This window comes from Lepidochelys kempii, chromosome 2, assembly GCF_965140285.1.
Source record: "Lepidochelys kempii isolate rLepKem1 chromosome 2, rLepKem1.hap1, whole genome shotgun sequence".
Lineage (NCBI taxonomy): Eukaryota > Metazoa > Chordata > Testudines > Cheloniidae > Lepidochelys > Lepidochelys kempii.
The window spans coordinates 155,090,575-155,118,259 of record NC_136381.1 but is presented as its reverse complement, the minus strand read 5'-3'; the positions used below and the strand labels follow the sequence as shown (position 1 = coordinate 155,118,259).

Sequence of the window (27,685 nt, the reverse complement as noted above, 5' to 3'; positions counted from 1 at the left end):
TAAGTATTGGGCTACATTGGTACCAGACCGTGATCCGTTGGTACCGTCATCCTTGGCACCTCCAAAACCCCAGAATTAATCAATACGAAGTCCGATCATCATCAACTTTTGGGCACTGTCTTCCTTGCTGGCTCCAGGGGCTTGAACAAGTAGAACCCCTCTCACACCAGGGAGAGCTGAATCCATTGCTGCTCCACAGGACATTTTTGCTGTCCTGGATCCAGAATTCCTTTCCTCATCGGGTCCCTCCATCTCCAGAGAGATAACACCACCACCAAGAGTTGACAGCTGGAAGGAGTTTGACACCCATCCAATACAGGGAATATCTTCCCTCTGACAGCTCTGACGGTACTGCTACTGGAACCAGAATCAACCTTCTCTTATTCGGGAGATTCTGAACCACTCAATGAACCTTTTCCCCCACCCCCCATCCTAGGTATCCTCTGCCACCCAAAAGACCTGCACTGGTTTGGGGTCAACCTCTGCCTCATCCAACCTCTGGTTTGGGGCCAACCTCTGCCTCATCTGAGCTGTTGATGTACCCCATGCCATGGTGGCCCCTGCGACAACATATTGACCTTTCCTACTGGCCATATTGAGGATCTTGGGACCAGTTCTCCCCTGCAGTCGATCCAATTTGCTAGGGAGTCACCCCTTGCCTCCTCTCTAAGGGAACACTCAGATATGCACCTGGATATGACAGAAGAGGAGGAGGAACATTACACATCAGAAACTGCTGTTCTGCTGGAACCAGTAAGACTGTTGTCTTCATCTCCAGTCAAAGCAGTGACTTCTATATCTCTCGCCTCACCTGCCAATGACTTCAGATAGTTCCAGGACCTTCTTCGCAGAGTTGCTGGAGAACTTCAGATCTGTCTTGAAGAAGTCTAGGTCTCCCAGCACAAACTCTGAGACATTCTCCATACATCTGGACCCAACAGAATAGCTCTTTCCATTAATGGAGCCAACTGGGACAGTTTGGCACACCCCTGCCACTTGTACTTCCTGAAAAGGACAGAGAAGCGTTACTATGTGCTAACCAAAGGAGTGGAATTTTTGTTTTCTCACTCAGTTCCCAACTCAGTGGTAGTCCAAGCCATTTCTGAAAGGCCTGGTCTACTCCTCCTGATAAAGAGGGTAAACGTTTGGATCTGTTGGGGAGAAAGGTCTTCTCAGCATCCAGCCTCCAGTTCAGGATAGCCAATTACCAGATGCTACTGGCTAAATATGATTTCCTCAACTATGCCAAGTTTGTGGAATTTACCGACGGCCTTTCGCAGCAGGACAGAGCTCATTTCCAAGCTCTGATAGATGAAGGCAAACTGATAGCCAAGACTGTTCTCCAATCCTCAGTCAATGCTGCTGGTATTTCCTCCAGAGCTTTGGCTACTGCCATTGTCATGCACAGGGAGTCATGGCTCCATGTGTAAGGGTTCCCTAAAGAGGCCCAGAATGTCATTGAGGACCTTCCCTTCAATGAATTGCAGCTTTTCAACCAAAAGACTGATGAGTCCCTCCATATCCTGAAGGACTCCAGGGCTACCCTCCACTCTGCTTCTTTCTTGGTTGGACCAGTTCAGCTATGCCTTCCCTCTGCTACCACTCCTGCCATGAGTTCTATGGAAAATCCAGAAGGACAGGGCACAGCTCTTCCTGATTGCCCCGTGCTAGCCCAGACAGTTTTTGTTTCCCAACCTCCTATGCATGTCATCCTGAACACCAATCCTCATCTCAACATTTCCTGAGCTCCTGACCTAGTGGAACAGCAAGATCAAGCACCCAAATCTGCGTCCTCTATGTCTTAGGGCTTGGTATTTGGATGGGCATCATCCTTAAAACATTCATGCTCCACAGCTGTGTGAGACATCCTTTTGAACAGTAGAAAGGATTCTACTAGAAGATGTTACCAAACTAAATGGAAGCACTTTTCTTCTTGGGTACATCAAAGAGGCATTCTCCCAGAAACTGCAGATATTCCCTTCATCTTGGACTATATCCTATCTTTGAAGACATCCCGCTTGTCCATCAGCTCCTTGCAAGACCACTTGGCAGCAATCAGTGCATACCATCCACCTTCTCATGGCTGCCCAGTCTTTGCACATCCACTGACCAATAGATTCTGGAAAGGCCTAATCAGAACTTTCACATCTATTCAGAAGCCTGCTCCCCATATGGGACATAAACCTTGTTCTCTCAGTACTCATAGGCCCCCTTTAGAACCTTTAGCTTCTTGCTTCATGCTCTCCTTTCCATGAAGGTTGCTTTCCTTGTAACTGTCACTTCAGCTAGAAGGATTGGCGAGCTTGCAGTGATGATGGCAGATCCTTCTTATATTATATTGCATAAGGATAATGTTTCTGTGTGTCTATACCCCAAATTCACTCCTAAAGTAGTCTCAGAATTTCACCTTAACCAATCAATTCAGTTACTTGTGTTCTTCCCAAAATTGCACCCTGCTCCAAAGGAACGAAGACTCCACTCCCTCAGTGTTTGGCAGGCCCTGGCCTTTTACCCGCAAAGAACAAAGCCAATCAGGAAATCCTTGAGACTGTTTGTTGCCATAGCAGAAAGAATTATGGGGCACACCTTCTCCACTCAGAGAATCTCCAGATGGATTTCTGGCTACATTATACTCTATCCCCTATCAAACCTTCCTCCGCCCCAACCCCCCTGGGGTAAGAGCTTATTCCACCACACCACAAGCAACAATTATGGCATCACTTCAGAAGGTGCCCCTCCTTGACATCTGTAAAGCAGCCATGTGGGGCTCTGTTCACATGTTTGCAAGACATTTATGCCCTGGAGCAGGACTCCTCTGCTGATGCCTCCTTTGGGGCATCCTCTGTATCCTCGCATCCCCCTCCTACTTAGATACTGCTTGTCAGTCACCCTCAGTGGAATACAATAGGGACCATCACTCAAAGAAGAAGGGGAGATTCTTTGAGATGTGTGGTCCCTATTTCATTCCACTACCCACCCTCCTTCCCCTCTGCTTCAGATCTTACCTGACTGATGGTAGAGAAGGAACTGGAGAGGCAGGCAGTCTGCCCCATCCTTTATCCCATCAGATGGAGGCACGAGGTGAAGCAGGGCACATGTGCGGACCAGCGAACACTACTTTCAAATTCTCCGGCTCTGGGTGCATGGTGTGCATGTGTAGTCCACTGTGGAATACAGATAGGGGCCACACAGCTCGAAGAACCTGCAGTTACACGTCAGTAACCTCCCCTTTTGGTATCCAACAAGGTATAGCAGACACTTTTTGTTTTTCGCACTCAAGAGGCTGTGGAAACTTTTTCAGTGGGGAGGGGATGCATCTGTTCTTACCCTTCCTCTTTTGGGCTGGAACAGAGGCATCTTCACATCTGAGTGAAGGAGATTTGACTTCCCCATTCTTTGATAGCAGCTAGTTATCTTGCCCCAGTATCTGCTGCTTCATCTGCCAATGATGGATAAGTACCACAGCTGGATGTTTTCGCTGAAGCGATCAGTAGTTAAATAAGTAAGAGTGCTCCCAATTAAATTGTCCTTATTAGTCCACGGAGTTAACACACATTGAGATTAATATCAAGGGGCAGTCTGGTGGGTGAAGACCTGGCTCCACTGAAGTCAATGGCAAAGCTCTTGTTGATTTATATAGGGCTAGGATTGTTTCAGGTTGTCAGCAGACTCAGGCAGATGCTCATGTATCTGTGCAAAACCTGAACATTGTTTTCATTTTGAAAGTTTTCTTTGCATCCGTAAAGGCTAAGATTCTGGAAAACAATTATATGGCAGTTTAAGAAATAGGGTTATTTTGTAGCTATTTGAATGGCCACCTATGCATATTATTAGTGTCTTGCCCATAGGTTATGTTATACCAGTTGCTTGTTGTCACAGTCTGGCCCAGTCTCCCTCTTGGGACTGATACTATCTGTTATGAGTGGACCCAACTGCTGTATCCCATGTGTTTCTAAACTCCCTGCATTTGGGTAGTGACTAGTCACTTCTCTAAGTTACAGATCTTTGAAAAACAATAAAATCTTGAATGCAGCTCCCCAAGTCTGATCTCACCCCTCCTGGGAGTCCTGGGTTTGGTCAGCATCCTTAGGCTTCTCCTCTTAGCCTGTTTTCCCCTCCCCTCCCCTGCCACCTTGTGGAATTGTGGAATTCTAGCCTCTTGCTCTGAGAAGCAGCCACCTTGTAAAACTCTGGCCCTCTTGGTTACCTTTGTGCTTTCACTGGAGAAGTTCCTGGCTCCAGCCCCACCTCCATCGGCTTCTGTGTAGAGAGTCGAAGTCAAACGCCCTATGGATAGAAAACCCCTAGTTCTACTAGGGAAGACTCATTCCATGTTGATGGCCCTAGATTGTTTTGTGCTGGTTTCTCAGACTACTTAAACATGCCACTAGGTATCAAGCCCTCTTTCCAAAATGGATGTTCTTCACAAAGGAGGTTGCAATACCATATGAGGGTCACCACAGGCATCGGCTTGCTCTGGGCCCCGGGGGTGCTCAAACCCCCACTTCGCCCAGGCCCCACCCCCACCCCATCCCTTCTCCCAAGCCCCCACCCCCGCCCGCTTCTTCCTGCCCCTCCTCTTCCCACCCAGTTTCACCCCCTCCCGCGAGCATGCCTTCTTCCTACTCCTCCCCCTCCTCCCAGCATCTCCTGCACGCTGTGAAACAGCTGATTGCGATGGGTGGGAGGTGCTGGGAGGGAGGGGGAAGAGTTGGTTGGCAGAGCTGGGCAATGGATGGGAAGCACTGGGAGGTTGGTGTTGGTGGGAGCTGTCTGCCAGTGGGTGCTAAGTACCCACTAGTTTTTTTCCGTGGGTTCTAAAGCCTAGAGCACCCATGGGGTAGGTGCCTCTGAGGGATACACCCGAAAATGAAAGTTACAGTCAAAATGGCATTCACAAAACAAGATGGAGTTCGCAGTTTGACCCAAACATACTGCTTCCACCCCCTCAATCTGTCACACTAGTAATAAAGGTAAATTACAAAGGAATTTTAAAAAAAGATATATGCCATTTCCTTCTTCTTGATGATGTGTAAAGTGTCTGTAAGGATTTTTGTTTTGTTGTTATTATTGAGAGTTTTAGTTTGAGTCAGTTAGGGAGAGTTTCTAGTTTTGGATGTTGGTCCAAAATAGATGGATTTTTATTAATTAATATTGCAGATGTGCCCAGATTTATGTGCATTTTAAATAAATGGAAAGAAATACAAAAATGATTGCTAGCCTTAAAAAAATACGATTGTATCTTGCAGACTTCAGGATCTTTTGATTGATTACAAAAAGTTTGTAAATGGAATTCCTGCTATTCTGGAACCACTGATGAAACCATTTATGGAGCAAATTGAGGAAGCCCTTACTCCAGGCCTGACACAGTTATCATGGACTTCTTCAAACATTGACAAATGTATGGACCTTTGTTATTTCTATGCGAATCGTAGAGTCCTAGCATTTGCAAATGGAAAGACCTATTAAGTCTTCTGGTTCATCTCACTGTCAGTAAAACGTGGTTCTCTGCAGTGCACTCTCTAGTTTTTTCCAGTTTGCTTTTACATGTTGTGAGTGATGGTTAGCGTATGTGTACACAAAGTAAAATATTTTACATTTGTTTGATTGTAAATGTGATGACATTTTAGTTATATTTATATGGATTGTGCTAGGTGGGCACAGACATGAATGGGGTGGTGCTTTGCCTCATGGCTCTGTGGGGACTCGGTCAATGATTGTTCCTCAGGGAAGATCAGTCCCTTCCTGAGCTCCCAGGAAAGCAGGGTCAGTGTGGATAAGGGATGGAGCCATTGCCCTGAGTTCTCTCAACCTTCTCTGAGGTGATGTATGCATACCCAATGTTGTCTAGAGGGAGCTGTCCCTGTTCTTCCTTAAATAGATGAACTGCAACTGTCCCTGACCCTTTTACAGGATTCAGAAGAGAGGGAGGAAAACTCCTTGCTCAAACACAGCCATGCATCTCTGGAAAGGCCAGTCACAATCTGCGCCATACTATTTACATTAATAGAAAGAGGAATTATTGTTCAAAATAAAGCAGTCAGGGATACAAACTTGTAGAAAAAATTATTCCTTGTACCATGAGAGTCTTACTTTGGAGAAGAAAATTCTAGTCTTATACAAAAATAGTCAGCAGGAAGTTTTAAAAAATATTTTAATTTGCTGACATTACTGTTATTCATACATTGTTATCTGTACAGCATTCAAAGTAAATCTGGGTAGATTGGAATACTAAATAAAAAGATGTTGATCCCAAACATCCATATCAATAGATCAGTACAGTTGCCACCACCCATTATATCATAAATCCAAGTTTTAAAATCCATCCTTGGTAATATAATGATAATATGATAATAATAGTAAGGACACACCCTATCATTGCCACAACTACCATACTCCACAGTGCAGGTACTGTCACCTTCATTCAGACCCCCCTTCTCCCTCTCCTGCACTCCCCTTTAGCAGATTATTTTCCTCCTATCACTGGATGCTTGGAGACTAGTTTGTGTTGGAAGAAGGTAGTTTGGTAAAGGGTTGTGTGTAGAAGGGCAATTAAAGGGTGTGATAGGATTTGGGATCTCTAGGGGGAAAGTTAAGGGTATGGTGTGTGTTCTGTCATGTATGGTAGTGGTGGCAGTGGTAATGTATGTGTCTGTAGGTGAAGGAGAAGAGTGTACGTATTATTATGTGGCTTAACTTTTCATTTCCTTTTTTATGTAGGTTTGTGTCATGTATCTTTTATATGTATAGCAACCGTAATGGCTTCCCAATGAATTTTTTGTTTATTAATTTAATGTTTATTTAACCATATGGCAGTTTCATGATTTGGGGCCAGGGGAGTACAAATCCGTAGGGTTTGAAGTACAGCGGCTGAAGGAGAATATTTGGTCGGTAAACCACTGCCCATGAAACAGTCACCATTGTAGGTAACAATCTGACAGGAAATTGTAGGTTATGATGGAAATTTTATATGTCCAGCCCCATCAGTCAGGCCTGGATGTGCCTGCCCCATCTATCCAGATTACGTGCACAATGTGTGAATTTTAATTTACAATGTGAATAAAAAGTTTCAGTGGAGAGAGGTAAATAGCAGGGTCCCTTAAGGGTTCAACATATTCATAAATGAATTTGGCAAAATTTGCAGACGATTCAAAATTAATTGGATAAGTCCAAAGCTGACTGCGATGAGTTACAAAGGGATTTCACTAAATTGACAACAAAATTTGGGCAACAAAATGACAGATGAATTCAGTGTTAAGTGCAAAGTAATGTACATTGGAAAACATAATCCCAACTATACGTACAAAATGCTGGGATCTAAATTAACTGTTACCACTCAAGAAAGAGACCTTGGATAGTTCTCTGAAAACGTGCTCAGTGTGTAGCGGCAGTTAAAAAAAAGCTAACAGAGTGTCAGGAACCATTAGGAAAGAAATAGATAATAAAACAGTATATATCATAGTACATTCACACCTTCAATACTGCAAACAGTTCTGGTCACCCCACCTCAAAATATACAGTAGAATTGGAAAAGGTGCAGAGAAGGGCAACAAAAATTATTAGGAGTATGGAACAGCTTCCGTATTGAGGAGAGATTAAAAAGACTGGTGCTGTTCGTCTTAGAAAAGAGATGATTAAGGAGGGATATGATAGTGGTCTATAAATCATGAATGGTGTAGAGAAAGTGAATAGTGAAGTGTTATTTACCTCTTCATATAACATAAGAACTAGGTGAAATGAAGAGGCAGCAGGTTTAAAACAAACAAAAGTACTTCTTCACACAATGCACAGTCAACCTGTAGAAATCGTTGCCATGGGATGTTCTGAAGGCCAAAGTACAACCAGGTTAAAAAAAATAATTGGATACTTTCATGCAGGATAGGTCCATCAATGGCCATTAGCCAAGTTGGTTAGAGACACAACCCCATGATTTAGGTGTTCCTAAACCTCCAACTAGCCAAAAGCTGGGACTACATGACAGGGGCTGGATCACTCAGAATTCCCTCTGAAGCATCTGGGTCTGGCCATTGTCAGAAAACCGGATATTGGGCTAGATGGACCATTGGTCTGACCCATTGTGGCTGTTCTTATTATTATCATCATTATGGCAAATCTCAAAGGGACGTAGCCTCCTTTCAGATCAAGTACTGATCTCTGGCTACATCCTTAAGACATACTGGTTGGATGTTCTCTGCAAGTCCATCTCTGACAATCTTATTGCACCACTGAAGCCTGTGTACCCATGTGATCACTGACCATTCCTGGGTAAATGAAAACTAAAAATGACCCAAAATTCAAATTTAAAACAAACAAATCCTGACCAGTTTCACCAGATCGATTCAGGATCCACCTGTCTGTCTGTGACGTAGCAGCCTAATTCCCATTTTCAAAAGAGATTTTGGAGCCTTTAGAAAGAATCCTTCAGATGGGATGTGTCAGGTTGTGTAACCTACATGCCCCTGCAGTAATTTAGACTACCTTACACTGATCTGAAGAAAAGCTCTGTGTAAGCTCGAAAGCTTGTCTCTTTCACCAGCAGAAGTTGATCCAATAAAACAGAGGTGGGCAAAAATTTTGGCCTGAGGGCCACATCTGGTTATGGAAATTGTATGGCAGGTCATGAATGCTCATGAAATTGGGAGTTGGGAGGGAGTGAGGGCTCTGCCTGGGGGTGCGGGCTCTGGGATGGGGCCAGAAATGAGGAGTTCAGGGTGCGGGAGGGGGCTCCAGGCTGGGCAGGGGGTTGGAGTGCAGGGGGGGGCGGTGAGGGCTCTGGCTGGGGGTGCAGACTCTGGGGTGGGGCTGGAGATGATGGGTTTGGGGTACAGGAGGGTGCTCCGGGCTGGGACCTAAGGGTTTGCAGGGTGGGAGGGAGTTCAGGGCTGGGGCAGGGGGTTGGGGCATGGGAGGAGGTCAGTGGTGCAGTCTCTGGGTGGTGCTTACCTCAAGCAGCTCCTGGAAGTAGCAGCATGTCCCCCCTCCAGCTCCGGCACAGCCAAATGAGTCTGTGCTCTGCCCCGTCTGCAGGTGCTGCCCCTGCAGCTCCCAAAAGCAGCAGCATGTCTACTCTCTGGCTCCTATGTGGAGACACGTCCAGGTGGCTCTGCACACTGCCCCATCCTCTGGTGCCACCTCCACAGCTCCTAGAAGCAGCGGCATGTCCCCCCTCTGGCTCCTACACAGAGATGCAGTGGTGGCCAGATGGCTCTGCATGCTGCCCTGTCCACAGGTGCCACCCCTGCAGCTTCCATTGGTCGCAGTTCCAGGCCAATGGGAACTGCAGAGCCGGTGATTGGGGTGGGGGCAGCATGCGGAGCTCCCTGGCTGCCCCTATGTGTAGGAGTGGTAGGGGGGACATGCCTCTGCTTCCAGGAGCTGCGCGGAGCCACAGCACATGCAGAGTGGAGCAAGTCCCTGACCCTGCTCCCTGGCGGGAGCCGTACTTTGCTCACCCCTGCAATAAAAGATATGACCTCACCCATCTTGTCTCTCTACCTTACACTGTCAAACTCCTTAAGACCTACTAAAACCTGTTCTCCCAACGTACATAGGTGCAGTTATTTGCTGAAGAGCCTGAGAAAGTTGTAAATTAAAATAGCTCCCACCCTGAAAAGTACTCCTCACCCTTTTCCTCCTTAAAGATGTTGTTTACCATTATGAAATAATGCACGTACAGCAGTATCACACAGATTAAAACAAGTCTTTCCAATCAAGGTTACTATGGCTTTTGGAAAATGTTGTAAACCATTCAAATATATAGATCAATTTCTGCTCTTAATTACACCAGTGTTAATCCAGAGTAATTTCACTGAAGTTGCAGTGAAGTCAATGGAGTTACTTGAGAGTTATACCAGTGTAACTCAGAGAAGAATTTGGCCTGTTCATCTGACACTATATAGCTGGCATACACAATCCTTTATTGGCGTATAGATTCTCTAGGGCCTCAAATTTCTTGTTTTCTCACAAGTTTTTAGCTAGTACCTGGCAATTTGTGTACAGTTATGTAAACTACTTATTATACAGTCTAAGCTCATTTTAATTGTATGTATCTTCATGTACTGAGTTTAAACTAACTGTCCAAGTTTCGTTTTTAAAATTAGAGTAACAATTTGTTGTTTTTATAAGTTTGCTTCATTCACCCCTATTAGCATTATTTTGATCTTTCTTTTAACTGATTTACCACTTAAGGAAGCTATTAAGAGTTTTGTCACATGCCTTTATTATGATATTATTTCTCTGTGAAAAGTATGCTGATGGGCTGGCCCATTGAGATGAGGGAGATGCCTTACAACATGAGGCACAAATTTGAAATCGGGGTGGGAGTGAACTATCAGAAGAGAAGATCTCATTTTTTATTTAAAATGTTTTTTAATGTAGGCTGAGTATCTTTAAACATCATTGTCCACATTATAGTTTCTAGCCATTAAGTTATCTACATGGGGGTTCCTATCCAAATAGTAATTAAAAAATTAAATGTAAGTGTTCAGAACGTACCATGCACTGTACAAACCTAGCATGATGCACAACCCTTGCCTCAAAGAGCATAAAACTCATTAATAATACAGTAATGAGTGATCCAAATGGATAAATGTAAAGGCATTAGGAGGAATTAGTATGTTGCAGTTCTACAATAAGCCAACAGGCTATGCTTATGGATCATTTTTCAGTGGAGACAGATTGGTATATGGCTTTACTTATGTTTTTTAAAATGTAAACAACAAGATAACACTAAACAGCAGCATGCTTTGTTTTACAATCTCAGCTCAAAGGATTTTTTGTTACTGGTTAGTACAGTAACATATCATTTATTAAGAAAGATGTTGCAAATATTATTTAAATTAAAATTAAACATTTGTTACTAACTCCCACCTCACTACCCAAAGGATGTTAATCCAGTGACTGCCCTCTTGAAACCTTACCGTTTGAACATTTGGAACGTAGTTTTTTACTGATGCTTTCAGCTCAAGTGGTCTGTGTGGTTCTTTGGGTCAGCTTTTTTTGTGGCAGCTTTTTTGTGTGTCTGTTGAACTAGTAGTTATAGCAGGGGTATGCGGGTGGCTGCTGCTGGGCTTCCTGTGGCTCTAAGGAACTAGAATCTTTCCTGGAAGCTCATGCTTTTCTTGAGTGAGGATGAAATGCTTTCTTTTTGTGTTTAGTTTGGTAGAAGTTAAATGGGGGTTTTAAAAGCATTAATTATCCAGTACATTTTGCACTGGTTCTTATAAAGTGCATCTTTTATTTCAATATTAATTAGATCATTTTAAGTCTTTCTTTCCCATTTCTCACAGTACAGAATCTCTTTACTAGAACTCTGCCATCCTGAGCTATTCTTAGGACAATTTTGGACCTCAAAATCAGCAAGCAGGATATGTCCCTTTAATAGTACCCCCTGCAAACCGATTAAAGGCCTCATCCTGCCAACTGCTGATTTTAATTTGTGAAGTGCTGAGTGCAGTCAACTCCAGTTGATTTAAATGAGAGTTAAAAGTACTTGTCCCCTTTCAGGTGTTGTACCTTTACAGAGTGGCAATTGTGAATTGCTCAATGTCATGGGGTGCTTCCCTTCAGCATGCCCCCTCGTTGCTCTGCAGGTGGATTGCATTCAGTCACATAGATGCTGGAACTAGGCATACCGGGGTTGCTGCTGCTTGAAGTGATTTCCATCAGATGCAGGGTTTACAGTTTGTTTCAATGGCTCTCAGTGCCCCCATCATACAAATGGTTCCAGCACCCCTGCTCAGTCCTCTGGCTCAGAAGATTCAGCAAATAGCCTTCCCTTGGTGTCTGCCATGCTCTAAGGAAGGAGGTAGCATATATGCTGGTCCTCTTCCTTACAGCTCCTCCCCAATTGGTTGAGTGAGAGGGGAGCCTTGACCCATCCACACTGCAAGGGTCCCGATTGTAGACCCTTAAAGAAACAGTAGATGACTTGCTCCCAAACACTACTGATTTCTGGGGCGTCTTCCTCTCTATCAAACCTTCTTATTTCCTAGGTCTTTGTATACATCAAAATGTCCCAAATCTTAAAGGGCCATTCCAGGTGATAGGGGGGGTGGGCTGATCCCAAGACATCACTACCTGTAAGGGGGCTACCTGATTACACTCAGCATCTATATCTCTAGGTACTTATATGGTACTCATCACTTGTGTCTGGGCACTCTACAGTTGTGAATGAATTTATCCTCATAACACTCCAGTGAGGTAGGGAAATATCAATATATGTATTTTACAGATGAAGGACTGAGATGGAGAGGTTAGGCAAATTGCTGACATCTGTAAGAGAGGTGGGAGTTGAACCCGGATCTCCAGAATGTCAGTCCAGTGCTTGGGCTCCAAGACCATTCCATACCTCCACCACACACTGATGGGGAAGGAACTAGGTTCAGGTTAATTAATAACATCCAATTAAAAATAGAAGTGGGATTCCTAAAACACATCCAGAATATCCCAGAATTGTTCAGATGTGAATCATTACATAGGATTCATCCTAAAGTAGGACTTGAGAAACAAGGGGCAAAGGGGTTTAGGATTGCTTAATTTAAATGTATGCTGTGTAGTTAATGGACTGACTCATTTGTCCAATTTTTTCAGTAGGGAAGGTTAACCCTCATCTTGGTTCTGGATTCCAAAATTAATAAGTTAATACTGTAGGTTTTTTTGACAGTTAACACACACGTAGTTCACTTTTGCTTGTGTACTCAATAACTGTCTGTTAAAAAGAGATGTTCATGGTAAATATGAGAGTTTTCTTGTTCAGTATTTTCCATTAAAAATATCAGTTTGCCCACTATCATCACATTTTGATATATCAGATACCCCAGCAATTCCTTCTTACTTAGAACAGGAAATAATTTTGGCAATTCCAATACCACTGTGTGGATAAACTATGCCTTTTTAATTATGACCGCTGTATGGTTATGAAGGAACATAGTGCGGTGATTGCACTGAATGTACTTTTATGTGATTTTATTTTTCCTCTTCTTCATTATCAAAAAATACAAAAGATTTATTAAAAACAAAAATATGTATAGTACTTAGTTGCAAATCAATGGTTTGTGGATTAGAGGGTTGGGAAGATAAATGTTTGAAAAAGATTGAAAAGTTAGAGGAAAACTCTACTCCCTGGTCTCTGAGACCATTATCTGGCATGATTTAGTGCTCACAATGCTTGTAGAGGACTCATAAATTAGATAATAAATTTGTAAGAAGAAATTCAGTGGCATAATCTACATACTAATTTGCCTTGAGGAATTTTGCCCATAAGATGATTTGGAAGATGAAATACTGAATTTCCCTGAATAGTTTAGATGGAATATGGAGCAGATCTGCTTTTTCCTAAAGTAGGTGTATGTGTGAAGGATGAAATAACTTTTCAATAGTAACATTCCTTTTATTTCTGGTATACTGTTATTGATCCTTTCCAGTAGATACTGTCCTCTTTCATATAATATTTTTATAATACTAAATATTCCATTATGTCTTTTTCTTGCAAAACAATTGTATTTAAAGATTCAGATGCACAGAGACCCATTAGGTCTTTGGTTTCAGACTTTTAATTCAGTATGTCATCATTAATTAAGATTCACATTTAGAAAGATAACTCTTTTGTATTCCAATATAATATGATATTTTAAAAAGTGATTTCATGTGCTATATTTTGTATGTTCTCATTATATTTTCTGTTTGCTTAGTCCTTGAGAAAGTTTATAATTCCCTAGAAGAAGTGGGATATATAGTCAAAGAAGCTTCTGACACTCTGGAATGCAGAATTGAAAGAATTCTGCAGGGTATGTCCGAAATTCCTCTTGTAACTCTGCCCGAAGATGAACCCATTGAAGTACCTGCTTTCCTGGAAAGGACAGAAAAACTTACTGCTGCAGCTGCTGAAACTCTCTCTCAGTAGGTCTACTCATGCGCGGTTTGTAGAGTCCATAATGGTAGGATTTAAAATTGTATGGTTAGCATTTTAATCTCTATTGTAACAAGACTGCTGGACCAAGTTGAACTCTTATTCTGAACTTTTAACAACAAAATCTATAGGCATCTTAAATGCAACAAAAATAAAGCATTTATACTATTTCACTTCTGTTTTGTTTGACTGATATTTACTCTCCTTTCCTTTGGTTAGAGAACTTTAGATCAGTCCATTATCTATGCAATGACAAGTAACATTGATTCTTAATGTTAACTAACTGATTTAGGACTAGAAGATAGACTCTTTCCCTCTCTAGGTGCTGCATATAATATTTTGCATTTTTACATTATCATGTAATACTTGTTCAGTTGTGTTCCACTGAGACATATCTAAGTGTGCTTTACATGTCAGAATGATGAAAGGCTGCCTCTCTTCTAGCCTACTATAATTTTTGTATGGTTTGGTCTGTACATCAAGTTAGCTTGCTGTATCATCCTGATAAGCCCAACCTGGATGAAATGTGTGTCTATGATTGCTCACCAAAGCTAACCCCCCCCCCCCGATCCTCTTTAAACAATCCAGGAGATCTAGTTGTACTGGATATACTGCAATCTTCAAAATAGGATGTTGATAATATCCCTAGGATACTTTAACATCCATTGGTTATTTTGTAGTACATCCAGGCAGTAGAAACGAACGAACTGAACAGTTTACGTGTATTTCTGCATTCCCCCTTTAATATAGTGTGTTCTGAAAACCAGAGTGGTAGTAGTCTCTTCTCTTTTGGGCACCCCATTTCTTTTGTGGGTGGTTATATTCTGAAATCCATAACGTTCCTTTGTAGACAAAGCCAGCAAGTGGAACGTTCCATGTATGAATTGATAGACATTCTGAAGCACAGATTGAAACCGGAAGACAAAAGCAATATGCAGGTAAGATCTAAAATGTAAATAATTATGAAGCATTTCTTAAGCCGCTTATATTTCATTTATTAAATATGAATTATTTGGAGCCTTTTTATTTTTTGTTTGCTGTTTCATTGTGACTTTTCAGGATTCATTTGCCTGTGGACATCTTGATATGAAACAGAAAACACGCTGCCAGGAATGTCTGTCCTGTAGTTACTATAACCTGATGGGGCAGCTTTGCCAGAAAAATACTGACTCTCTAGTCAAATGTAGGTTTTTCATTTTAAACTATACTTATTTTTATAATATTTTAAAGATTTCTGAACTTGTGGTCACAACTATAATTTTTCTAAAATGTGCATTTATCTAGGCACCAGGATTTCTTTAGATGCTTTAAGGCGTCGCTTACATGTTCTCAACTCTAAATATCAGATGACCAAGTTCATAAAGGATCAAAGAGTTCCGTTATTCAAAGCTGAAATTCAATTGGCCATTCCAAATGTTGTCTTGAGGCCAAGTCTTGATGATATTCAGGTAACATCAACAAAAAATAAATGCACATCACAATCGTTCTTGGTATCACATACTTATGTAAATAAGTTGTTTTTTTTTAAAATAAGGTGTGTCTATTGAACCTCAGATAAGAATAGAACTGAGAAAAATAGGACTACATTTAAAAAAAAATCAATGGTACACAAGATGGCATCTTGAGAAATTAGATAACTGGAGCCATCCATCAAGATGTTATACTGGCCAATAAAAACAATAATTCTACTGGAAACTTAACACCTCCCATCTATAATCCTCTACTTTAAAAAGGAAAACTTTTCAAAGAGGGTGTGCAAACCAAAGAAGTTGAATTTAAAGCCATCAGTAAAAACTTAGGCTGCTCCCATTACCTACAACTCCTGAAGAATATTCAGTGACCATATAAGTGTGAAATAATAGCTATATATCAAAAAGAAAAGGAGTACTTGTGGCACCTTAGAGACTAACCAATTTATTTGAGCATAAGCTTTCGTGAGCTACAGCTCACTTCATCGGATGCATTCAGTAATGAATTGAGCTGTAGCTCATGAAAACTTATGCTCAAATAAATTGGTTAGTCTCTAAGGTGCCACAAGTACTCTTTTCTTTTTGCGAATACAGACTAACACGGCTGCTACTCTGAAAGCTATATATCAGTTGCCACACAATGAGGCTCTGATTTAGTGACACACTTAAGAACAGTCTTAGGTTTAAGCATATGAGTAATCCTATTTTATTTCATCAAAACATTTAAGCACATGCTTAAAAATCAACTGCTATGTGAATCATTTTACACGGATTCCAAAAGCAATTGGTTATAACGTGACTGGGAGCCTAGCAACATTTTGATCTGCCACTCCCTAAATCAATCTTAGAATTCTCAGTCAGATTTAATTTGCAGCCTGTGTGGTCTGTGAACAAGAAGTCAGACAATAAGAATTAAATTTAAATACTGTAGATAGAAAGGGTTGTATGACGCCATCATTTGTACAGCTACAAATGTATGTAACTAGAGTAAATAAATGTATAAAGGCACTCTGATGGTTGTGAAATAAGATTAAATTAATTCTGTTAACTGCCTCTGTTTATTCCTCTTTAAACAGGATATAATATAATAATTAAACCACAATGTGCTATGAGGTATAATCAATGTTTGTAAAGCTCTTTAAAATCCTTGGATGAAAGGCATGTAGAAGTGGTAAGGATTATTAGTATGTGGTTTAATCCATGTTTAAATTAGATGATTTTTTAAATCCGGTTTAACTTTGTGCTGTTGTGGATAGGATATTATGGAACACCCTTTTGCTTTCTCAAAGTATATGAACTATTTGGGGTGCCCTATAATATATCACTTACTAGAATATAGCATTGCTAAGTGGAAGAATGTAAAGATGAGAGGTGTGTTCTTCAACTTTGCTATTAATCAGGCTGGTTTTTTTGAAGCGAGGACTGACCTTTGTTTAAGGTGAATGTTTTACTCTTTTCAGAATGCTGTAAACAAAGCAGTAAATATCGTATTATCGATGGCCAGAAATATACCACTGTGGAAGTTTGCTCATTTACATCATAGACAGCAGCAGGTAGAGTACTTTTTAAAATTTAAACTGCTTAGAATGTTAAAAAAGAATGGTTAAAGAAACTAAATAGTTAGGAAGAAAAGGAGGACTTGTGGCACCTTAGAGACTAACAAATTTATTTGAGCATAACCTTTTTGTGAGCTACAGCTCACTTCATCTGCTGCATCCCCACTGTATTTTCCACTGAATGCATCCGATGAAGTGAGCTATAGCTCACGAAAGTTTATGCTCAGATAAATTTGTTAGTCTCTAAGGTGCCGCAAGTACTCCTGTTCTTTTTGCGGATACAGACTAACATGGCTGCTACTCTGAAACCTGACATTTTTGGTTTGCAAGTCTGTATATAACAGGGACAGGGAAAGGAAAAGCAGGTTTCAGATAAGTTGATTCAGGAAACATGGACAATTTTCAAAGGCATGCTTCTTTCAAACCTAATGCTCAATGTGTGTCAGAAATGAGTCTGAACACTTGAGTTGAACAATGAGTCCAATGGGTCACAGGGACGCTAACCCATGTATGCCTGTGACAAAGTAAAGGCTCAGTCAGCATAACAGGATGCTGTCCCCTAGGCCAATACAAAGATGCCCCTTCTAGGACTACTTCTTTTATACATTAGTACAAACAAGTTACATATTACACTCCAGATGTTGTTAGTTGCCACCCTTATACCTGCTAGTTTGAACAAAACATCCTTATCCATTATCCTGTCATTCCATCCTTATCTGTAGGAGGGGTCAGTGTGTTCTTGTACCATCTCTTAGGAATGTGTTAACATAGTTACTTGAGAGATCTGTGTGGTTTTGCGCCATCCTGTCTGGTCAGGAATGTGCTTATCTGGTGTTAGCTTATACCTAGTGTGTTACTGTTGTGCCAGCACCAGCTCTACTTTGGTTCGCAGCCTTTGGTTCACACTGTTAGTTATGCCTAGGGCTCCAGCAAGGTTTGCAGACAGAAGACATTTCTCCACTGGACAGTGGAAATCATGTTCTTTCTAGCCTCGTTAATACATACAGTAAGGGGTGTGTGTGTGTGTGTGTGTGTTTTTTTAAATACTGGTGCTACTACTGGAATATCTAGGGGTTTGGGGCCTGCAGTGTCATGCCTCAGCTGTATCAGGTTGAAAGTCAAAGGAAAAACTCTATCAGATTGAGGGTTGTCCAAATAAATTCTCTATCGTTGTGGCCATCAAAGAGGGGAAGGAGCTGGCTCTAATTCCAAGAAAGGGAAAGAGAAAATGCTTCATTTCCAAGCTAGTTCTCTGAAAAGTGGCTTTGTAAAAATGGTTCCTTTTTCTTTGGCAGATCTGTTCCATGTGTAGTTAGTGATATCTGCAGATTTCAATGACAAAAATAAAGGATTTACTGCTTTTTCCTTCTCTTAACCCTACATCATGAAAACAGCTAAGAGAGAGGGAGTAGGGTTCAATTTCTCCTTATGCATCATCAGAACAGAATTGTTTACTATGTTCCAGTTACCCCTCTGCAGCTTACAGAAGCTTGTATGTGCAAGAAGGAAAAAACTCAGCTTTGCTCTCAGAGCCCAGACAGGAACTGCAGGGCTGGCAGTTTAGGAGACTCCCGCCCCTACAATATTACTCATAAATGCTGCACATTTGATATAGAAATCATTGAGAGACAAACATGGAATCCCACAAAAACCATTTTTACAAAGTCACCTTTAAGAATAGAATTATAATTCAGTGACATGAGCCAAACTAAGAGCAAGTGGTTATTCATGAAGGGTGTTTTTCTTTTGTTTTTATCTGTGCTCATAAGTTGCTCATTCTTAGACTCATAGACTATCAGAGTTGGAAGGGACCTCAGGAGATCATCTAGTCCAACCCCCTGCTCAAAGCAGGGCCAATCCCCAATTTTTTTTTGCCCCAGATCCCTAAATGGCCCCCTCAAGGATTGAACTCACAACCCTGGGTTTAGCAGGCCAATGCTCAAACCACTGAGCTTGTTGTAGAATGTTCAGTAAAACTACTGGACACAGGTTTACTGTTGTTTCATTTATGTCAGATGGAACAGACTGCTGCCACAGAGCTGGGTGATGAGAGCAAACTCACCAAGATGGTGGCATTGAGACCTTTGGACAAACAGATCAGTGAACATAAGGATGTGAACAAAGCTATGATCCAGCTTACCACAGTAATTTTATCTCTTAAAACTGATGCAGCGGATATTTTGAAGAGCTTTGCTAAATTCTCCAGCATCTGGAATCAGGTTAAATAGATACATTAATATATCTCACTTTATTGCAAAATATGCTACTTTTTACTGGGTAGAGTGATCTACTTTTGGTTATATGAATAAATTGTGTTTCCTGTAAATGTGGATAATTTTGACTGTTTCATGCTTTTTCCCCCTCAAACATTTTGTAGGAGCAATAGGTTTATTTTTTGTAGGTGTTTGCTAGATCTTAAGATTTTACAGTATAAAGTTGATACCTCAGCCCTAATACTTCCCTTCCTTTCTTACTGACTATATAAATGAGCACAATTCACTGATGAACTATGTCAGAAGAACAAATGGCAAGGTAATATCTTTTATTGGTCAGAAGAAGATAGAAAAAACAAAACATTGGTAGCATAAAATCCACTTTGAATCTTTCTGACAACAGCAGAAGGACTTGCTACAGGAATGTACCTCAGCTGTATAGAAAGTGAAAAGAATCATCTTCTCCTCCACCATTGCCTCTGGGAAATCAGAGCCTGCAGAGATGTTCCAAAGAGTGAACTGGCTAATCCTCCCTGAATGCATAAATGAGACCTCAGACACAAGCACCAGCTGCTGCAAGGAGCTTTCATCCAACTTCACAGAAAGGATAAATTGCATACAGAAAAAACAAGCTAGGACTGAAGATTTTAAAACAGAACAGAGACCAGGATGGTGGATGGGATTTTGCTCTGAGTTTGGCCCCATCAATGGCTTAGCAAGTAATAACTTGTGACATAGATCTGGGAAGCTCCTGATTAGTAAAACCAGTGCAGAGAAGCATATATTATCAGTGCCTCCTTTAGTGCTTCGTGCTAAAGAACCCTTCATGCTAAAGAATGAGAGAGTCTGTCTGGTCCTTGCACATGATGAATGCTATCTCTCTAACTATTGGCTGTTTCCAACCTCCCCTCCTAAGCAAAATCATAGAGTACATTGTGACAAAAAAGCTACAACAGTCTATGGCATCTGCTGACTTTCTGGATCATTCACAATCAGTCAGACTTCAGACCAGGGATTGCCATTGAGACCACTCTGAAAGCCCTAACGGGGAGATACCTCATGGCCATGAATAGGGGCTGAACCTCAGTGATTACCTAATCTTTCCTCAGTATTTGACAGAGTTGGCCACCGTTGCTGCTGGTGCACTTACAAGACTTGCGAGATCAAATGATATAGCACTGTAATGGTTTCAATCATTAAACCATTAAACAAATGGTTTCTCCAGTAATATCCCAAGAGTTGTGAATGGCAGCTGCTCTTCATCCACAAGAGCACTTATGTATAGAATTCTGCAGGAATCAGTGCTGTCCTTCTTCCTCTTCAGTGTCTCTGTGAGGCCATTTGTGCAAATTGTGAGTTGCCATGGTCTCCGTAACCAACACTAGACAGATGATACTCTGCTTTCTATCTCCTCAGCAGATGCAAAAAGTGTAATCACAAAGACTTCCCAATGCCAGCTACAGATTAGCACCTGCATGAAGATCAGATAGTTCAAAGTGAGCCTATACACGACCAAAAATATATCTGGGTGTAAGGGTGGAGGTGAAACTGCAACTTCAACTTGTACAGAGCCCAACAGCCAGCCCCCATAGAAGCAGAACGTCCTGCCAGTGCCATTATTAGTATCTCCTCCCACCAAGCTACACTGTATGCTAAATGATCTGGTGCTGAATATGCCCATGTCTGATATTAGTAGCTGTAAAGTGTAGGTAAAAAACATACAATTTCTGGGAGAAGGGACTGTTGATTCATTCAGCTACTGTTAGGCTGCTATGGAGTGTATTTTCAACTTCATGAAGATGTGCTAGGTGTTGGTGAATATGAGTTTTTTGCAATGAGTGGGGATGGGTAGACTAAAAATTCCCACCATAGTTTTGGTCGCTTGATTTCAAACTCCATAGAAATATTTGGAGTGGTAACTGGAATCATGGTCTGTGTCAATTTCCTGCTGACAGATACAGAAAATGTGATTCAAAAGGGTAATGGGGAAAAGGAGAGAAGACAGAAAAACAAAGCAGTTGGAATGATTTAGAAAACTTAAATTAGATCTTAAACTCTTTGAGACAGAGACCATGTCTTCATTTATGTTTGAACAGCACCTAGTCCAATTGGGGGATAAGGAGGCTACTATAAATGTTAAACAATAATACACAATTCTCCATTTATATAGGATCCAGAGGAAAAAGTAAAAGAGTTTCTAGAGACTAACCCAGTGATGTCTGAATTCCAAACACAGATTAATTACTTTTCTGTAAGTATTGCCTAAAATTCTTCTGCTGTTCAGAGAAAAGTTATAGTGCAGTAAAGTTGATAATTTGTTTTATTCTTAGCAATTAGAAATCCAAATTAGAGAACTGCAAAGTCATTGCATATTGGAATCAGTGGATTTTGCAACTGAGTCTTTGAAAATGGCCTTAATTCAGGAATGTCGTTTGAGGCAGAGATCATTTGGATTAGCTTTAAAAAAAAAAGCTGCCATGGACATGGATGCAATTTACACATTCATTGACAATCTCAGCAAGCGATTAAACAGGCCTGTCAATGATCTTGATGATGTGCGAGGAGCAATGGAAGCACTAAAGGAAATAAGAGAGGCTGAGATTAAAATTGACATGACAATTGGACCTATAGAGGAATCTTATGCTCTGCTACATAAATATGATCTACTGTTTAAAGATGGAAATGCAGAAAGAGTTGATGGGTTGGCATATGCTTGGAAGAACCTAAACACACAGGTATTGTAGCTTTATCACTTCTAGAGTAGGCAAAGTACAGTTATTCTTGTCAGAATTTGTGCCACATGACTGGAGGAGAACCAGTTTATTTTAAACATTCACTTATTTCAAATCCTCCTGATTATTTTCACTTTTATGCCATATATTTACTTATGACAGGTATTGAAGATGCAGGACTTGCTGCTTGAAGTGCAACCATCCATGAAAACAGATTTACTGAATGGTGTTAAAAAGTTCCAGATTGATGCTGTGGAATTTTACACAGACTATAATGAAAAGTGAGTGAATCATGGTGCAGTACAACATTATGTTACATTGGTAATTGTTCAAGAACGGTACATCTAAGTTGTCTTCAGGAAACTAACAAGAGGCTGCAAGAAGCACATTACAGCTGAAAGAAATACATAATTTCAAAAAGTACAATTTTTTCCCAATATGTTTGACAGTTAAAGGTGTGGGTTGGGCAAATACTATTATTGCCATAGATTCATTTCAGTAATTTCAGTGTAAGATTCAAGTCTGAAATGTCAGATGAATTAATTAGGATTGGAAAACATAAGAATCAACCAGAACCTCAGTCCAGATCTCAAGTCAAACTGTTCTAAGGTCCTGATCCAGCAAAGCATTTAAGCATGTGCTTAATTTTAAATGTGTGAATAGTCCCTTTGAAGTCAATGGAGATTCAGGCCTGCTGAATCCCATTACCCAGTGCTCTGAGCTGTCCAAGTTTACAGTTAGGGGCAAAAATCATATACCTTCATTGTATTTACTAGATTGTTTAATTTTGTCTCTGGCACTAACTGTTGTAATCTTCTCCACTGGGTGTTGATTGCTATCTATTGTAGTGATTTTTCCTTTCATAGAATATCAGGGTTGGAAGGGACCTCAGGAGGTCATCTAGTCCAACCCCCTGCTCAAAGCAGGATCAATACCCAACTAAATCATCCCAGCCAGGGATTTGTCAAGCCTGACCTTAAAAATATCTAAGGAAGAAGATTCCACCACCTCCCTTGTTTCATGAAGAGTGAAAGTGAAAATCTCATTAATTAAAATATATGTTTAAAAACAAAAATTAATGCAATAGAAACAAAACAAAATGATTGTTGAACTTTTTGTTCCTGTTAACTTCAGATGCTGGCAGTTGGACGAGTTGTGTCACCAAAAATGTAGGAAAGGCCCTTAGGAAAGACCAACATCTGATGTCAAAACAATTATATTTTTGGTCTCTCTTCTCAAATCTTTTGTGATAAACGTCAATTATCAGAAAAAAATCCCTTATGTTTAAAAAATATTTCATAGCGTGCGCTAGGAGAGTTTTCCATTTCTTTAAACAGTACCTCTATGATGCTCTTTGGAAAACCTGCACAATTGGTATTACTGTATATGTGAATTTGACTATGTTGATTTTTGCAGAGGCCCTGGTGTGGAAGACATTCCTCCCTGGGAAGCAAGTGATAGATTACAAGTCTTCCAAGCCAAGTTTGATGAACTGTGGAGAAAGTATATCACTTTTTCTGGTGGGGAAGAATTATTTGGTCTTTCTGTCACAGGTAATGATGCCACAGTTGGAGTTCAAAACGTCACAAAAGAAATGTCAAGCAAATAATTTTAGCCAAGTGTTTGTGTGGTTGCTCTCCGGCTGGCAGCTTTGTCCATTAAGGTTTGGGTCTTAGTTGTACAAAGGGCTAATCAGATATTGTCACAGGGATATCATCTCAACATTTGCTTTTGTAATCTGGAAGTCTAAACAAATAGCTGGAGAAATTAAAAGGTTATGGATTTTAATTAACTCTATTATAGGCATCTCCAACAAATCTGTGGCAACTTAGGACCTCAATATGACAACAAAATAGACCTCAGGTACTTCTGCTTCAAAAGCACAAACTAAAATCAAAGGAAAATGATAGCGGTTGCAGCAGTTTGTATCCAATACCAAACTGGTCCCCTGTTGCCCAAGGGCTGGAGGTGACATATGTAAAGGTATTTAGGCACTTAAAGATGCAAATAGGTACCTACTGGGGTTTTCAAAAGTGCCTAGGTGCTTTTGAAATCCCACTAAGCGCCTATCTGCAACTTTAGGTGCCCAAATACCTTTACAAATCTGGCCCTGGGTTACTGCAAAGGTGACTTCCTCCGGTGCACAAAGAGGCATTGTGACACACCTGAAGATCTGGGTCAACATCCTCAAAGGAATCTTTTATTTGCAGTTAGAGATGATTTAGACAACCCTGTGCAGAAATGAGTTTAACCATAGATTCTACCTGACATAAAGAAGAAAGCTTTTTTGAGAAATGGAGCTCTGAAGGAGAGGCAACATGACAAATTCTTGTTAGTATAAGGGTATGTCTGCACTGCAATTAAACAAACACAGCTGGCCTGTGTCAGCTGACTCATGCTTGCAGGACTTAAGTTACTGGGCTGTTTAATTGCTGTGTAGATGATTGGGCTTGTCTGTGTGGTCCCAGAGCATGGGCTCTGGCCTGAGCCCAAACATCTTCACAGCAACTAAACAGCCTCTTAGCCCAAGTCCCGTGAACCTGAATCAGCTGACAGAGGCCAGACCTGGGTGTTGAATTGCAGTGTAGACATACCCATAGAGACTGCATCTAGGAAACAGTGTGCATGCTATTGAAGATTGGAAAGGCACCTTGCACGTAGAACCTGAGCTTCTGTCTCTGTTACGCTTTGGTGACACTTTTAGAGTAGATTGTCTTATCAGTCCAGTATTAATGAATTGAAATAAAAATTTGTTGAATTGAGTGTGGTACTAAGGTGTCTGTGGTCCCTGTGTGAGTGGGCATGGTTAATATGAGTACATGGTTAATATGAGTATGTGTGAGTGTAGGCCTAGAGGCTGACAGAGGTGATGAGGGCAAGGTCATTAAAAACAACAGGGGGTAGGGTTAGAAATAAGGGACAGTGAGCTCTGACAGGAAGGGATAGGGCTACAGAAAATTATGTCAGGGATAGGTTCTCTGGGAGATGGGGTCCAGCAAGGCTCTGGACCAAAGTGGGGACGTTGACACCTTATCCGTAATGCTGTAAATCCTGATAGTGATACTGGTAAATGCTTTCAGTGTCAGCTTCGTTGTAGTAAAATATGTTCCTTGTCTAGAGTAAAGTGCCTTCCCCAACAAATGCTTTGGTTTAAATTAAAGTTATGACCAAAATGTAATAAACACCTTATTTTGTAAATATTCAATTTAGTGCTTTCCCTATGAGACATCAGAAATATATATACATACCTATCCTCTTTTTGGTGGTTCATGGTGTGAAAGCTTTTCCATTACAAGGACATCTGTATTTTACTATGCCACAATTTCATAGGAGGAGGGGGTCATTTTAATAATAATGTGCAATACAAAGTCTAGCTATTAACAATAAGTAATAAATTAATTTGTTGCTCTGTTTAAAATGTAGATCCTTTACTGAGGCATTAAGTAAGCAGGTCGAGGGATCTCTAGGAAGTTGGCATTTTGTCATAAGATGAATCTTTTTAATAATTTCCTCCCAAAACTGTTTCATTTCTGGACACAACCACCTTTCCCTGCAACCTTCCAACAGAGCGCCTCCCTAGTAGCAAAAATGTGATGGATCTCAACTGAACTCCAATGCCATCTAGACAGTAATTTATAAACATTTTCATTATGAACTACACTAATTAAAAATGTTTATCCCCTTTCCCATATAGAGACCCACTCATCCATACCCATTTCTTTGTCCTAATCCCTCACCCATCTTTTCATCTAGGTTATTATCAACATTGTTTTCAATCAAAATTGTTCAGTTTCAGAGTAGCAGCCACGTTATCCGCAAAAAGAAGAGGAGTACTTGTGGCACCTTAGAGACTAACAAATTTGTGAATGAAAAGTGTGTATATCTTAGGATTTAAACCATTTGTTCCAGCTTGCTCCTGGGTCAACTCCTCAAATGTTATTAAAAGTCTATATAGAGCAACCTCATTGGTGTTCAGAAATTTGGTCACCTTTTTTTTTTTAGCAAACTCAGAGGAGACGGGCTTTCCATGGAGCAAGCCAGAATCTTTAGTCAGGTTCTTTGATTATTAACCTGATCCTGAGTAAGTAATGTACAATGAACAAGGCTAAGTTTTTGTCACTTTTATGTTTAATAAAAGTCATGGACAGGTCACAAGCAATAAACAAAAATTCACAGAAACCCATGATCTGTCTCTGACTTTCACTAAAAATATCCCTGACAAAAGAGAGAGGCAGGTTCAGCTCTCACTGCTGCTGGGGCTCCTGGGTCCCTCACTGCTGTGGCAGCTGCAGGATCTGCAAGTGGATGATACCCAGCGCGGCTGGGCAGCTGCGGGGGCGGGGCTGGCTGGGAGCTCCAGCCCCAGGGCAGAAAATGTCATGGAGGTCAGTGGAAGTCATGGATTCTGTGACCTCCGTCACAATCGTAGCATTAACAATGAAGTATGCTAACATTTTATTGTAACTTTGACAAAACAAAAAAAAAAAAAAAAAGAAAGGAAGAAATGTGCCTGCAAATGGCAAGTCTGACATTTCTAAATTTTAACAATATATTTAGCTAGGGATCCCCAAAGCACTGTGATAAAATGAGTGATTTTTTAAAAAAATTGGGGCATTTCTAAATGCTTCTAACTTTTAACATATTTTATAGGATCACTTTAAATGTTAATATTAAATCTGTATCTCTTTTGTAACTGGTGCAAAAGAAGTAACTGGTGCATTTGGGAAGAAAATATTTTAGTTTTAATATGAAATCGGTAGACTAAGTCTCCACTTTAGCTGCCTTCTTCAACACAAATTTAAGTACAAAGTCATGAGCTGTATCTCCATAATATGGCTAGGTTTATGATATAAAGAAGTGGTCATACACTGGCTGGAAACTGAGTAATTACTGTGGGCCAGACACTTGCTCAATGGGACTGTTTTTGGGACTATTTGAGGAGTATTCACTACTCAGTGTGAATAATGGTGTCAAAACCTGACCCTTTATGTTTATTAAAACTTCATTTTAAAAAGGCACAGATTATATTTTTCTGAAATAGTTTGAATCTAGTAGATAATAACAATTTGCTTCTTTTAAAATTTGGAACAGAATATCCAGAACTACAAAAAATAAAACGGGAGCTTACACTGCTTCAGAAACTTTATGGTCTTTACAATTCAGTTAATGCTAATATCAGTGGATACTATGAAATATTTTGGAGTGACTTGGACATTGAAAAAATTAACAGTGAGCTTCTGGATTTTCAAAACAGGTAAATGATTTAGTATACGTTGAAATGCATCAAAATTCTTCTCTCCCATCTTTCATTCATGAGAGCTGATCCTTTAGGGAATTTTTTCAGCATGCTTATATATTTCTAACTTTGGCCTTATCTAATATCCAAGAGGCAGAAATTTCAGGCAGAAGGAGGCAGAAAAAACAACACAGGTGCTGCATGAATATAAATACATTGAACACAATAAGGTGATAAGTAACAATCAGCATGGATTGTCAAGAACAAATAGTGTCAAACCAACCTGATAGCTTTCTTTGACAGGGTAACAAGCCTTGTGGATGGGGAGAAGTGGTAGATGTGATATATCTTGATTTTGATATGGTCTCACATGACCTTTTCATAAACAAACTAGGGAAATGTAACCTAGATGGAGCTACTATAAGGTGGGTGCATAATTGGTTGGAAAACTGTTATCTGTGGTTCATAGTTAAGTTGGAAGGGCATATTGAGTGAGGGTCCTGCAGGGATCAATTCTGGGTTTGGTTCTGTTCAGTATCTTCACCAATGATTTAGATTATGGCACAGAGA

At 40.6% G+C, this 27,685-nt stretch overlaps 1 protein-coding gene across 1 annotated transcript in view; it reads left to right on the top strand.

Moving 5' to 3' along the window:
* LOC140907170 (dynein axonemal heavy chain 5) overlaps positions 1-27,685 on the top strand; it is a 268,060-nt gene that overhangs the window by 69,908 nt on the left and 170,467 nt on the right. Inside the window, exons 21-32 of the mRNA XM_078851322.1 lie at positions 5,250-5,401; positions 13,692-13,899; positions 14,760-14,847; positions 14,969-15,092; positions 15,194-15,357; positions 16,839-16,931; positions 18,950-19,153; positions 21,318-21,398; positions 21,478-21,882; positions 22,042-22,160; positions 23,296-23,432; positions 26,971-27,133. Coding sequence (XP_078707448.1) covers positions 5,250-5,401; positions 13,692-13,899; positions 14,760-14,847; positions 14,969-15,092; positions 15,194-15,357; positions 16,839-16,931; positions 18,950-19,153; positions 21,318-21,398; positions 21,478-21,882; positions 22,042-22,160; positions 23,296-23,432; positions 26,971-27,133 — 1,938 coding nt within the window. The remainder of the gene's footprint in view (positions 1-5,249; positions 5,402-13,691; positions 13,900-14,759; positions 14,848-14,968; positions 15,093-15,193; positions 15,358-16,838; positions 16,932-18,949; positions 19,154-21,317; positions 21,399-21,477; positions 21,883-22,041; positions 22,161-23,295; positions 23,433-26,970; positions 27,134-27,685) is intronic.